At 32.4% G+C, this 11923-nt stretch overlaps 2 protein-coding genes across 2 annotated transcripts in view; both read right to left on the bottom strand.

Moving 5' to 3' along the window:
* The window catches only part of LOC21392215 (apoptosis inhibitor 5-like protein API5), a 6236-nt gene extending 4598 nt beyond the window's left edge, over positions 1-1638 (bottom strand). The window contains exons 1-5 of the mRNA XM_024168990.1: positions 1437-1638; positions 1184-1296; positions 910-1071; positions 620-719; positions 435-500 (exon numbers count right to left, since the gene is read on the bottom strand). Coding sequence (XP_024024758.1) covers positions 435-500; positions 620-719; positions 910-1071; positions 1184-1270 — 415 coding nt within the window. The 5' untranslated portion in view covers positions 1271-1296; positions 1437-1638. The remainder of the gene's footprint in view (positions 1-434; positions 501-619; positions 720-909; positions 1072-1183; positions 1297-1436) is intronic.
* Positions 1639-3165: 1527 nt separating this feature from the next.
* On the bottom strand, positions 3166-6191 carry LOC21392216 (ATP synthase mitochondrial F1 complex assembly factor 1). Its single transcript, XM_010103232.2, has 4 exons — positions 5539-6191; positions 4552-4631; positions 4415-4473; positions 3166-3593 (listed from the first exon to the last, which is right to left on the bottom strand). The coding sequence occupies exons 1-4, from the start codon at positions 5833-5835 to the stop codon at positions 3289-3291; spliced, it is 741 nt and encodes a 246-aa protein (XP_010101534.1). The 5' UTR covers positions 5836-6191; the 3' UTR covers positions 3166-3288.
* Between the last annotated feature and the right edge of the window lie 5732 nt (positions 6192-11923).

Here is an 11923-nt window from a genome sequence, read left to right on the forward strand (position 1 = left end):
GGGGATAAAACCATATCAACTTGGGCGCAACTAAAAAGAATTTAGGAGCCCATATGATGAATTTAAAGGATAAAGCGAAGTAAACAAGATTGATAGATAGAAACAGAAAGCATGTTAATTCTAATACGTTTAAACAAGAGATATAAAGAATTCTAATACATTTAAACAAGAGATATAAAGATATCACTTGTAGGAGACAAAATAAAAAGACATTCTTTAAAATTTCCTCTCACAATTTGGTGACAGAAATTTCACTGGACACAATCCAAAGTAAGTAATATGGAGTATTTTCCGCCAAGCAAGGTATATATAATTAAGTTATGGAATGTCTATGGTCGCATTGCTTTATATCTCAAAAAACAAAATTTACATCAGACTTCCCAATGATAAAACGGGGTCAGATTCTCAGACGATTCAAACACAGCAAACATTACCTTTCACATCCTGCCTTAAAAGAGCCATGAGAGCTTTATGGACCGCATCACGCTCGACAAATTCCTCTACATCACCATAATCAACGGCCAAAATCATATTTATACACCCAAAAACAAAAGGGCATAAAAAGGACAGCAGCAGTTATGAACTCACAAAACCACAATCCAAAAGAACAATACTTTACCCGCTGCAAGCAATTGCACGAGAATGTCCACAATCTTGGCAATATGTTCCGGCGTGTCCTTGCAGAAAAGGGGAAGCCCCCGAATCGCTTGAACCCGAACCTGTATTGAACAACACGAAATTTGACATAATGACGAGACCCCATATACAATGTCCCAACAAATTCATTTCCTGGTTCTAAAGTTTGATGACTTTTCGCACATTTGTACCAGAAATTACGAAATACGACGTTGAAATCCTACTGTATCGCAAAAAACTAAACATAAGCATGATTAAACAAGAAAAACTGACCCCAAGCTCTTCTTCCTCGATCAAATCAAGATGAGTATCGATGGCGGGACCGGAAAGGTCAGGGAAGAACTTGAAAAACCTAGGGATGAGCTGGGCAGCCAATTGCTTGGCCTTGATGCTCGTCTTGGCCGCATCAATAATCCCCTGGTAGTCCTTCACATTCTGCAATGAGAAATAAAAACACAAAAAAAAAAATAAACAAACCCTAAGTTTTGCGCAATAAAATCAATTGGAAGAAAAAGCCATGGAAGTTGAGGAATTATGAGCAAAAAACCTGGGACTTGTCCTTGGATTCGTTGAGACGCTCGCCGAACTCGTAGAGCTTCTCGATGTGGGCGGCCTCGTCGGAGGGATCGGCCATGGGAGCTTCTTCTTCTTCCTCTGATGCTGAGCGAAAATTGAAGATAACAAAAATGAGAATCTTACACAAATACACATTTTTTTTCTTTTTTATGGAATGGAATTGAATAGTGCGATGTAGAGTTTCCGGGAAAATAGGGATTGTGAAGAGTAAGGCTTCTACTTACTGGGTCTATGTGAGAGAGGAAGCGACTGAGTGAGGAATACACGAGTCTGAGTATGGAGCTTTTAGAGAGAGAAAAAGGATGAGAGAGAGAGAGAGAGAGAGAGAGAGAGGAGAGAGAGAGAGAGAGAGAGAGGAGAGAGAGCTGAACGAGGGTTTTGGTTTTGGTGACGAAACAGAGAAAGAGCAGCGTCTCCCTTCGCTTCCCGTCGAGGTAACCATTATCATCAATTTGATAAGAAAACGACGTCGTTTAATACCGGCAAAAGCCTGCTGTTATTTGACCTTTTTAGGATTAGCAAAAAAATAAGAGACCTTTTTTGAAATGTCGTTTAAGTTACATAATACGCCGTTTTTTTTTTTTAGGGGTATGTATTTTAAGACTTAGGAGACGATTGGTTCATATATTAGAATCATGTGATTAAAATTATTTTTAATTTATGTATATTTTTTATAAGAGAAAATATTGTAGTGAATCACGAATCATGATTCGAATCAGGGAACGAATCTAGGTACTAAACATCCCCTTAAACTCTAGTTTTTGTCATATATTGTTAGTAAAGCACGATTTGTCGTTTGTATTAAAGTTTGCGGTCGTTCAAGTGAAAACACAAGATGTCGTTTCTCCTCTTCTGTTGTTTGATACTAAAACTTGTTTAAATTTTAGCTCATGCTTTCCCTTCTGTGAGTTAGATTAGCTCGTAATTTCACATAGGGCCGGTAATATGGGTCATGACACAACAACATTACTCGAAAATGATACGAATTTCACGGATTAGGGTTGAGAAAAAAGAGGTTCAGATTAGAATTGGGTCGACCTGAAATTACATGAAAAACACAAGTCAATTTCGGGTTAGACCTGCCTAACTCGAATATGATACGAAACTCATCAAAAACTAAAAAATACATATTTTTTTCATTACATATTTTTTTTATTATGAACTTGTAATATCATGATAGTTATACTCAAAATTTTATACTATTATTTACTTAATTTCAATGGATGTTATTATATTTTAGTGTGTTATGAATTTTAAGTTATTTCTAATATGTAAAAAACTAAATAAAAGTATACAATTTTCATGTCAATTTTGAGTTCACGGGTCAATTTCGTGTCACGGGTCATTTCGTGTCGTGCCATGTCAACTCATAAAGTGGTCGTGTCGTGTTTGTATTGCGGTTTTTAAAAAATTTTGTATCACATGTCGTGTTCGAGTTGACTGTAAATTTCAAACAAAAATGATCAAAATAAGATAAAAACACAACACGTAACACAAATTGCCATCCCTAATTTCGCATACTTGCAATTTCAAGGCTCACACTTAAAGACAACCATATTCGCTTACTCCATTGCCTACCAAGAATACTGTCGTTTAAGATTGAAAGCAACACAACATTGTCGTTTAAGTGAAAACAATACGTCGTTTGCTGTTTTACGTTGTAATTTAAGTGAAAACAATACGTCGTTTGCTGTTTTACGTTGTAGTTAAGTAAAACGACTTGTATTTGCAAAAAAAAAAAAAAGAAAAAAAAATTAAAACGACATGTAGCTAGTTGTTCAGACAATCACAATGACCATAAAAGAAATTTTTATCTTTTTCTCAAAAATATTTGTTATCCTTTTATCTAAGTAAGCCAATAGATTTTTCTTTTTCAAGATCAAGATACAAGAAAACGAAAAAAAAAAAAAAAAAGAAATTGCAAAAGTTAAAGCTAACTGAAATACTTGGGTTTCAATAGAAATAACAAATCCAAATACATAAACAAAACAAAAAGATCAATGCATTCTTCAATATCAAATAGCAAATTGACTATAATTCTTATTTGCAGCAAAAAAGAAAATAAATAAATAAAAATCATAGAACGGGCATTTCAAGTGCTCGCAGGACATCCTTGAACTCAAACTCACGAGTTTCCTTGTTGAATCTTTCGACCAACTTGTACCTCGCATCGTTTAAGTAAAAAGATTGAGCTGTCTCAAGAAGCCATTTCGCCTCCGAGTCCGTGAGCTTGCTGGTGAACACCACGTCGCCTCGGATAAGCGCAATGTCCTTGGTTTCTGCAAACTCTTTGTAGTATGCTATGGTGAAGTAGGGAGACGCTTGAGTTCCCCTAGCCTTGTAATCTTCAAGACCAGTGATAAGCATGTGTGGCATCTGCACTGTAACAAAGGTTTGAGTGAAGAGTTTTAGTGAATATAAAAACTATGGTACTCCTCAAACTAAAAGTTTGTTTTGTTTCCACCATCTTGTTTCACTCAATCTTGACATCTTGTGCAGATAAAGTCTCAAGGTTTATATGGTGCAAGTTTAATAGAACTTAACCGGGACCAAGAATTCTTACGGTTTTAGTTTTTTTTGGGGATAGGTGCTGGGGTAGGTGCCGACCTAAATGGGATGTGCCTCCAATTCCTTGATGCTAATCGCCTCTTTTTCTCAGTTTATTAAAAAGAAAAAAGCTTAATAAATTTAAACAGGACAGAAGAAAAAAAAAACCTGATTAGATTTATTGCAAACCAAGCCATTCCATTAGAATTTGGAAGCCATGAATGTGCTTTAGCCTTTGGCTATGTTTGGTAAGAGGGAAAGTAAATAAGGAAAGAAAGGCATATAACCTAGATGAGGAAAATAGAGAGAAAGGAAGGACCTTTTGTGTTTGTTATGGACTTCCTCTGATTAAAATTGGGTTGTTGGAAGGATTTGAAATCCCTCACTCAGTCCAATCCATCCTCTTTTCTCTCCTACCAAACAACCATGAGTCCCAAAATCCTTCCATTAATCCCGTCACTCCTTTGCTTCACTAAACGTCTTGACAAATTAATTACCCCTAATAGTTCTTAAATATAGTATATCTTAAACCATGGCCTAGTGTTTTGTTTATCAACAAGACAATCTAAAAGAACCCTCAAAGCTTATGTATAATCTATAATATCCCAGTATAACGCTTTATATGAATGCTAGAAGCCAGTGATTAAAGACCAACCTTGAACAAACATTGTCGTATAACCACTTCCTCTCCACAAAGGGATGACAAAATACCGGCTGCAGATGAATGGAACTTTAGAAAATAAATTAGGAATTGAGCTATGTAAATAACCCAACGTGATGGACAATAATTACCAATCTGCTGCTCTTTGCTCCAACAGGTGAAAAAGTTTTGCTTTCATGGATGCTCCGATATGGCCTCGTCCCAAGTGATACTGAAAACCTCACAATTGAGTACTTAGTAACAGGTGAGATAAAAGAAATTAATTCATCACCAACAATAACATTCCATGGAGTAAGACTGCCTTCAAACATGCCAACATGGCCGTTTAAGACGCCTATTCAAAAGCAGTCACACAATAAGGTTTTGCATATTGGCCTGTGGAGTGAGAAAGGCCCACAGCTTCCAGCCTTCCACATTCATTTGCCAATAATAGGAAAAGCAGTGTTAATCCTATCACATCGTAAGGAAAATTTGGTTCTTCATAGCTAATATAAATTGGAGAGAAAAGTTCAGAATTTGGCCTCAAGCAGCATTAAGATAAGACTAAATCACTTAAACCGACTCATAAAACCATTATAAGACGAAAAATCAGGGAGTATTATTAGCTAAACTACTAGCAAAAACTGCATTTCTTAGCTCATATTCCATCCAGATTTTACAGGACAAAGAGGTTAATTGTAGCGGCCATAGCTCAAACATGATCTAATGAATCTTGCTGAAGCAGTAACCATTTTGCAAACATAGTAGAAACATTAATATTCTTTTTCTTAATAGGAAACAGAACAAAAAACATCCATGTTAATTCATGATTAGTGAAAGGAGATGAAAGGATAAGCATGAGAAACTTCATGAATTATCTAAACAAGCACCGGGTTAAGCATACAAACTAAAGTCACCTCTTTTACCCAAGTCAGAAATGAAATTGAAAATAAACAAGGAAAGAAAAAAACTAAAATTAACACACTAATTCAAAGGGGAAAAAAATGCCAACCTCTCAGATTTGATCATGAAAATAACTGCATAAACCAAAAATCAAATTGAGAGAAAACTAATGACACAGATAAAAGCAATGAGTGCCCGAACTAAAAGTCTTAAAGTGAAAAGATTTAAGGCATTACGTCATCCCAAATTGAAGCGATGTCCTCAGCCGAACGATCCTTGACTCTCTCAATATCCATGATCGAATCCAACGGCTTAGGCTGCAAGGGCGTGAACCCAGTCGCGAATCTCGACGTTCTAAAGAACCCAAGCGAACCCCATTTCACAAATTCACCGGGAATTGATTTTTCTGCGACATGTTGAAGGTCCTGCCGTGCGGACAAAGTGACGGTAAAAGAGTGTTTAGCGGCGGCAGCTGAAGCATTTGCGAGGAGGCTTGACGCCGATGAGGCTACGATCCTTGAAACTCTTCGCATTGTAGTACGCAAAACAATAAGATGAGGAACGAAAATCTGAGAATAAACGTGAGAATTCACGACTAGTTTGCTTCGACAAAAATAGGTGATTTGAGTTCACTCTCTATTGAAGACTTTTATCGAACAGGTGGTGAGTGCTGGTTTTAAGGAAACATAACTACGTGTACTGAGGAAAACAAAACGCCTGAGAAAAGGCTCAAGAGAAAAAAAAAAAAAAAAAAAAAAAAAAAAAAAAAAAAAAAGAAAAACAAGAAGGTAACAAAAGATCGTCGTCAGTTCATCTTCCTGGGATTAAGATAATGGAGGGAGAGATGTAACTTTAACGTTTGGCTCACGGCTTATGCCCCTCTTTCTACCGCTACCTTACGTACGGACAAATAGAGGTGTGGAGTTAAAAAAGCTTTTTAAATTATTAGATCTCATTTATTTTATTAATTTAAATTTAAATTTTAAATTTTATTACAGTAAAAAATTTTCATAAATAATCACATTTAATTTTTTTATTATAATAAAAAATTCTCACATAAAATCACATCTTAACTCAAATTAAAAATTAAAATAAGCGAACTAAACGGACCCCTTATAAAAAAAATATTTACACAGTTATTATTTAATTTGAATAGTTTTAAAATTTATTATTTACTTAAATTAATTTCATAAATTTATTATTTACTAAAATTTGTTTAAAAAAATTCCTTTTGATGTTTGGCTTATAAACATTGACAATAATAATGATTAAGAATAAATAATAAAAATTAAAGAGTAAGAATGCATACTCATAATACTTTAAGTGCGAGTTTAACAATTTTTTATACATTTTTAATACGTTATAAAACATACGGCTGACCTAGTCCGCAAATAGAACCCGCCAGACTAAGCAAAAATCAGGTAAATGTATTTTTTTTTAACCACTTTTTTTAATAAATAACCGAACTTTTTATTTTTTAAACAAATGGCGATCTTTTTTATTTTAGCAAAATGACCATTTTTTCTAATAGTCAAATTTGGATTGACTGATTTATTATAATAATATACTAAGGATGTATTATTAATAAACATATAATTTATTAATTGAAATTAATTAATTACTAATTTATTTCTATTAATTATTAAATGATATTGATTAATAATGAAAAATTATCAAGTTAATCATTGATTGACCCTAAATCAATCAGTAATAAACTGATCAATTAATAATTAATTACTAAGTTAATCGTGATTGACTACTAAATTAATAGAAAAACAGGCATTTTGTTATAGGAAAAAAAAAAAAAAAAAAAAGAAATCCTTCAAAACGGGCCGGATAACTAATGTCGGGCTCTATTCCGAGGTGGGTCGGGCCGTTCATTTTTCTCGTTTGGGCCACATGGACCGGGCTGGGCCCATGTTTGACAACACTGCAACTGAGAGACAACTACGTGAGACGTTGGCTAGACTAGCGGACTTAGCTGAGCTAAAACACAAGCCATACGACATTTGGTCAGTGGTGGTTTCTTTCTTGTACAGATCCAACACAGCATGCATTTCCAGTACCTTATGCTGGATCCTCAAAATCCTGTTAATTGTCATTTTAGGTTCTCTGAAGTGCCCCATGTTTCATAAAAATCAATTTGAGGAACCTTTTTCTTGGTGGTCTAATAAAATTCTCTAGAACCAATGACTTTTTTTTTTTCCTTTTTTTTTTTTTTTCTGTATCGAAGTTATTTAGAAGGAAAAGCGGTACATATAACTTTTTTCACAAACATTCTAATTTCCGAAAACAGTTACGTGGCTTGCTTATTTCGATGCTGTGAATGCTAGTTGAGCAGAAAGTATATTCGGCGTATGAAAGGAGGTTCTGCTTTGGATAGCTTAACTGAACTGTTTGGAATGATGATAAAGCTGCTGACACTTAGCAGAATCTAGAGACCAGAAGATTAACATCGGACAAGAAAGAAAGTTTCATGAGCTTTGATAATTGACAGCGAGTTTTTACAAAAAAAAAAATATATATATATATATATATATACATATATATTAGTATTTTTTTAGTCCTCAGAATTATATAAAAAATAATCTATTATACATATTTTTTAATTTAATGTAATTTTAATTAGGTATAAGAAAGAAATAGGCCAATAGTTTACATAAGTTAATAAATAGGTTAAATTATTGTTTTCGTCCATAATTTGTCTGGTTATGAACCATAACTTGACAAGTTATTGTCCATAAATCACGATTTTTTATCCATAACTTGCCTGGTTATGAACCATAACTTGACAAGTTTATCAATAATTTATCTAACTATGAACCATAACTTGACAAGTTTTGGCATATTAATTTTTATAACTAAAAATTAACTTATATACTTCTTTAAGCTTTTCATATTGACATATTTTTTACTATTTTCTCAGATATAATAGTTAAAAACTAATTCTAATAGGCCAACTTACTAAAAAAGATCATTGATTGATATCGTCTAAAAAAATTTTAAGTCTTATTTAATTCATTAATTTAAAATTTTAATTTAAATTAAAGAACCTTTAATTATAATAAAAAAATTAGATGAAATTTTTTATAAAAAAATTTAATTATAATAAATTTAAAATTTAAAATTTAAATATAAATATGTAAATAAACGAACCCTCAAGCCTTAATTTGATCTTTGTGTCTTTCACGTGAAAGCCATGTTCGAACTATGACATTTCCGTACGTGGCAATAATTCGTCAAATAGTGGTAACTGAAAATATCTTCAACGAATTAGAAGAGAATTAAAAGCGAGATGTAATTATTATCACATTTGAAGAATCATCACTAAAATTTAATGTGAAATCAATATCATGTATATAATGTTATTTTTTTTGTTTTGTAATTTATTTAAATCGATCTATTTTTATTAAGACAGTTATGATTAAGACGTTAATAATAGATAGATAACTATTATATTATAAATGGGTCGTTTTGCACTTTTCTTGTGTTATTTTCACTTTTCAGTGTCTTTTTCCATGAGTTAGGAAGGAATCTCCTGAAGCCTACAAAAGAAAGAGGTAATGCATTTGAAGTTTAGGACTTCGCTCTGCTCGTGAATTTAAATTTTTAATTTAAATTAAAATGTGATTTTATATGAAAATTTTTTATTGTAATAAAAAAAATTAAAATTATAATAAAATTAAAATTAAAAATTTAAATTAATAAAATAAATGAGGTTTAGATGTCATTTCGCAGCAAAACTTCTAAGATGATGATGTTTTGAATGATAACACTGAAGTCGAGTAACAACAATAACTAGTTTATTTCTTTAAGCCCTACTTTTCTACATTGCTGACTCTTTCAACTTTATGTTATGCGTAGATATAAAAGGGAAAGCCAGAGAGAGAGAGAGAAGTAGAGTCAGAGAAAGTTGTGCCTTGGGGATTGAGGAAGCTGCTATCGTCTTGTTCAATAAGTACACAGCTTCTCTATTTTTTACTCCTTTCTAGGCTCTACCTGAATACCATGATGGGCGATCTCAGACACCCACTGCCACTTTGCTCCCCATTTTAACCTGCCCAGTCTGAGAGTACATGTAATCGATTTTACACTCGAGATCTAAAAGTTTTTCTTCTTCTTCTTTTTTTTTTCCTTTTTTTTTTTTTTTTTTTTTTTGGGTATTCTTTGGTAGGGCATCCTTGTAAATAGAGGTGGCAATTTGTATTAATGGGTCATATTCATATCAACTCGTTTATTAATCGTATTAAAAAAAATCAAAATAAGACATGTTTATTAAACGTGTTAAAAATGACAACTTAAAAATGACTCATTTATTAATCACATTAATCGTGTCAACTCGTATAATTCGTTTAAATTAATATATTGAATAAATAACTAATATAATAATAACTTATTTAACACAGTCAAAACATGTTTAACATACTTATTGATAAATTTATCTTTTTCTTTAAAAAAAATAAATGAATTTTACCTATAAATATTAAAATTCACATTATTTGTATTTAATATGTCACATAAACTTTCATGTTATGTCACATATCATTAGATTGCATATGACACATATAGTTAATCGTGTCAATTCGTGTTACTTCATGTTAGGAGGTCAACCATAACGCAACCAATTTATTAATCGTATTAATTGTGTCGACCTGATTATGACACAAACTCATTTATAATAAACTTAAACCCGTTAACTTTGTGCGAGTTTCGAGTCGTGTCGTTCTGTCACTATCCGGAATACCAACCCTACTTATGAAGCCATTAATCATGAGCGACCTTAAGATTTAAATCAAACGGTTCGTATTACGTGAGACTGGATATTATGAAAAGATTCTTTATCGATATGGTAACACATGCTTCATAAACACCATCTAATTTAAATGGTATGATTGAGGTCAATACTGTTATTGTAGGGTGCTCACAAGGTAAAATTCTCGTTTCTTTTTTCTTTTTTTCGTTTGATTGAAAGTTTAAACAAACATAAAGTAGACATAGCCTAGGTGAATGTTTAATAGGAATAAAAGTGTCAATCATGTCATTCACGAGACTATGGTCTTAAAATTGTCTATTATTGACATTTATTTCATATGGAACATATATATAACACTATTAGACTGCTTAGATGCTATATTGGTACTTATTATTTCATGATCTGTTTTAATCCTTCAAAAGAAAAGAAAAAAAAATATTGCTTAAGCTAGCTAACAGCTATATTAACAAATCAATTTTGTCTATTAGCAAAAAATTGGAGACCAGTTTTTCTTATTTTCCCACAGTAAAAGAAGAGAATTCTTTACGTCATACTCATACCAAGTGATAAATGTGTGCATAAAGCTCTCTTTTTTTTTTCTTTTTTTTTCTTTTTTTTTTGTTCTGAGAGAAGCTCGTGTATTTATGTATAATTTCTCCTCGATACAAAAGATCTCAACTTCATAAACTCCTAGGAAAAAACCCTGTAAAATCTCTGAAAAGTAGCAAGGGTGAAAGAATCTTTCCATTTCCAAGCCCAAGAAATCATGTTTAATTATGTACATGGATGCACTAGCCCCACTAGAAAAACCAGGCTTTGAAAATCTGCCCAACAAAAGGGGAAAACAGACAAAAAATTTCTCTTAGATCTCGTTCATTTCACCGATTTATTTTTATTAGAAAACGGACAAAAAATTTCTCTTAGGTCTCGTTCATTTCACCGATTTAAGTTTTCAGTTTTAGGTTTCTACAATAAAAAACTCTCAAAAAATGTCACATCAGACTTTTTTGCTACAGTGAAAAACTCTCAAAAAATGTCATATCTCAACTCGAATTGAAAACTTAAATTCGCGAAGTGAACGAGGCTTTAATTTAGCCTTGACTTCTCCAAAAATTAATCAATCAATATTTTTTTTTTGAATCTACAATCACTTTATTTATGTGTTTAGTATTTAAGCGTCCGTTTAAAAGATATACTTAAATTATAATTTAAATTTATTGGTGAAAATTTTATAAGAAAAAAAAGTTTAAAATTTAAACTCATTATGAAATAAAAAACATTATAACAGAATTAGAATTTGAGTTTAAATATAACTTTTAAACAACCTTTAAATCTGAATCACTGTTAATCAAACCTTTCCACTTTAATTATGATTGCTTTCTTTTCTTCTCTTTTTCAGGTCCCATAAATCTTAGGCCGTAACAACTATAGCTATAGGGAATGAAAAGAGTGAAAAGATGGTCCACAAAACTTTTAATATACTCACAACAAAAGGCTTGTCCTCACTTAAGACAGAAAACAGACCTGAAAAGGGGCAAGTGAAAAAAGCTATTTCTCTTAGACAGTAGTAAATGAATGAAAGCAAATGGGGCCTCAGGCAAAAGAAAGAGAGGATTAATTTTATAAAATCTCCCCTCATTTGCACATGCTCTGCATTTAAGTACTTAGTAGGCCATTGGGTGGTTTAGTGGGGCTCCTCTACCCACCGTCACCACGTCAGCTTCTTTTATATATTCTACAGATGCTCTTGAGATTGTTTTTTTTTTTTTTTTTTTTTTTTATGTTTTTTTTTGCGCTAAAGATGATCTTGAGAGTTATATGCTGGCCTGCTTGTTTTTGCCCCTAATCTCTTTGTAAATTTTCCAATT

Source organism: Morus notabilis, unplaced genomic scaffold (genome assembly GCF_000414095.1).
Source record: "Morus notabilis unplaced genomic scaffold, ASM41409v2 Scaffold669, whole genome shotgun sequence".
Classification (NCBI taxonomy): Eukaryota; Viridiplantae; Streptophyta; class Magnoliopsida; order Rosales; family Moraceae; genus Morus; species Morus notabilis.

Bases quoted from the DNA above. Each gene is read 5' to 3' on its own strand.
- LOC21392216 (XM_010103232.2), bottom strand. From the start codon at position 5,835: ATGCGAAGAGTTTCAAGGATCGTAGCCTCATCGGCGTCAAGCCTCCTC. The intron at 4,632-5,538 runs GTAATGCCTTAA...TGAGGTTTTCAG, and splicing joins TCGCTTCAATTTGGGATGAC to TATCACTTGGGACGAGGCCA. The intron at 3,594-4,414 runs GTTGGTCTTTAA...CCTTTGTTACAG, and splicing joins TACGACAATGTTTGTTCAAG to TGCAGATGCCACACATGCTT.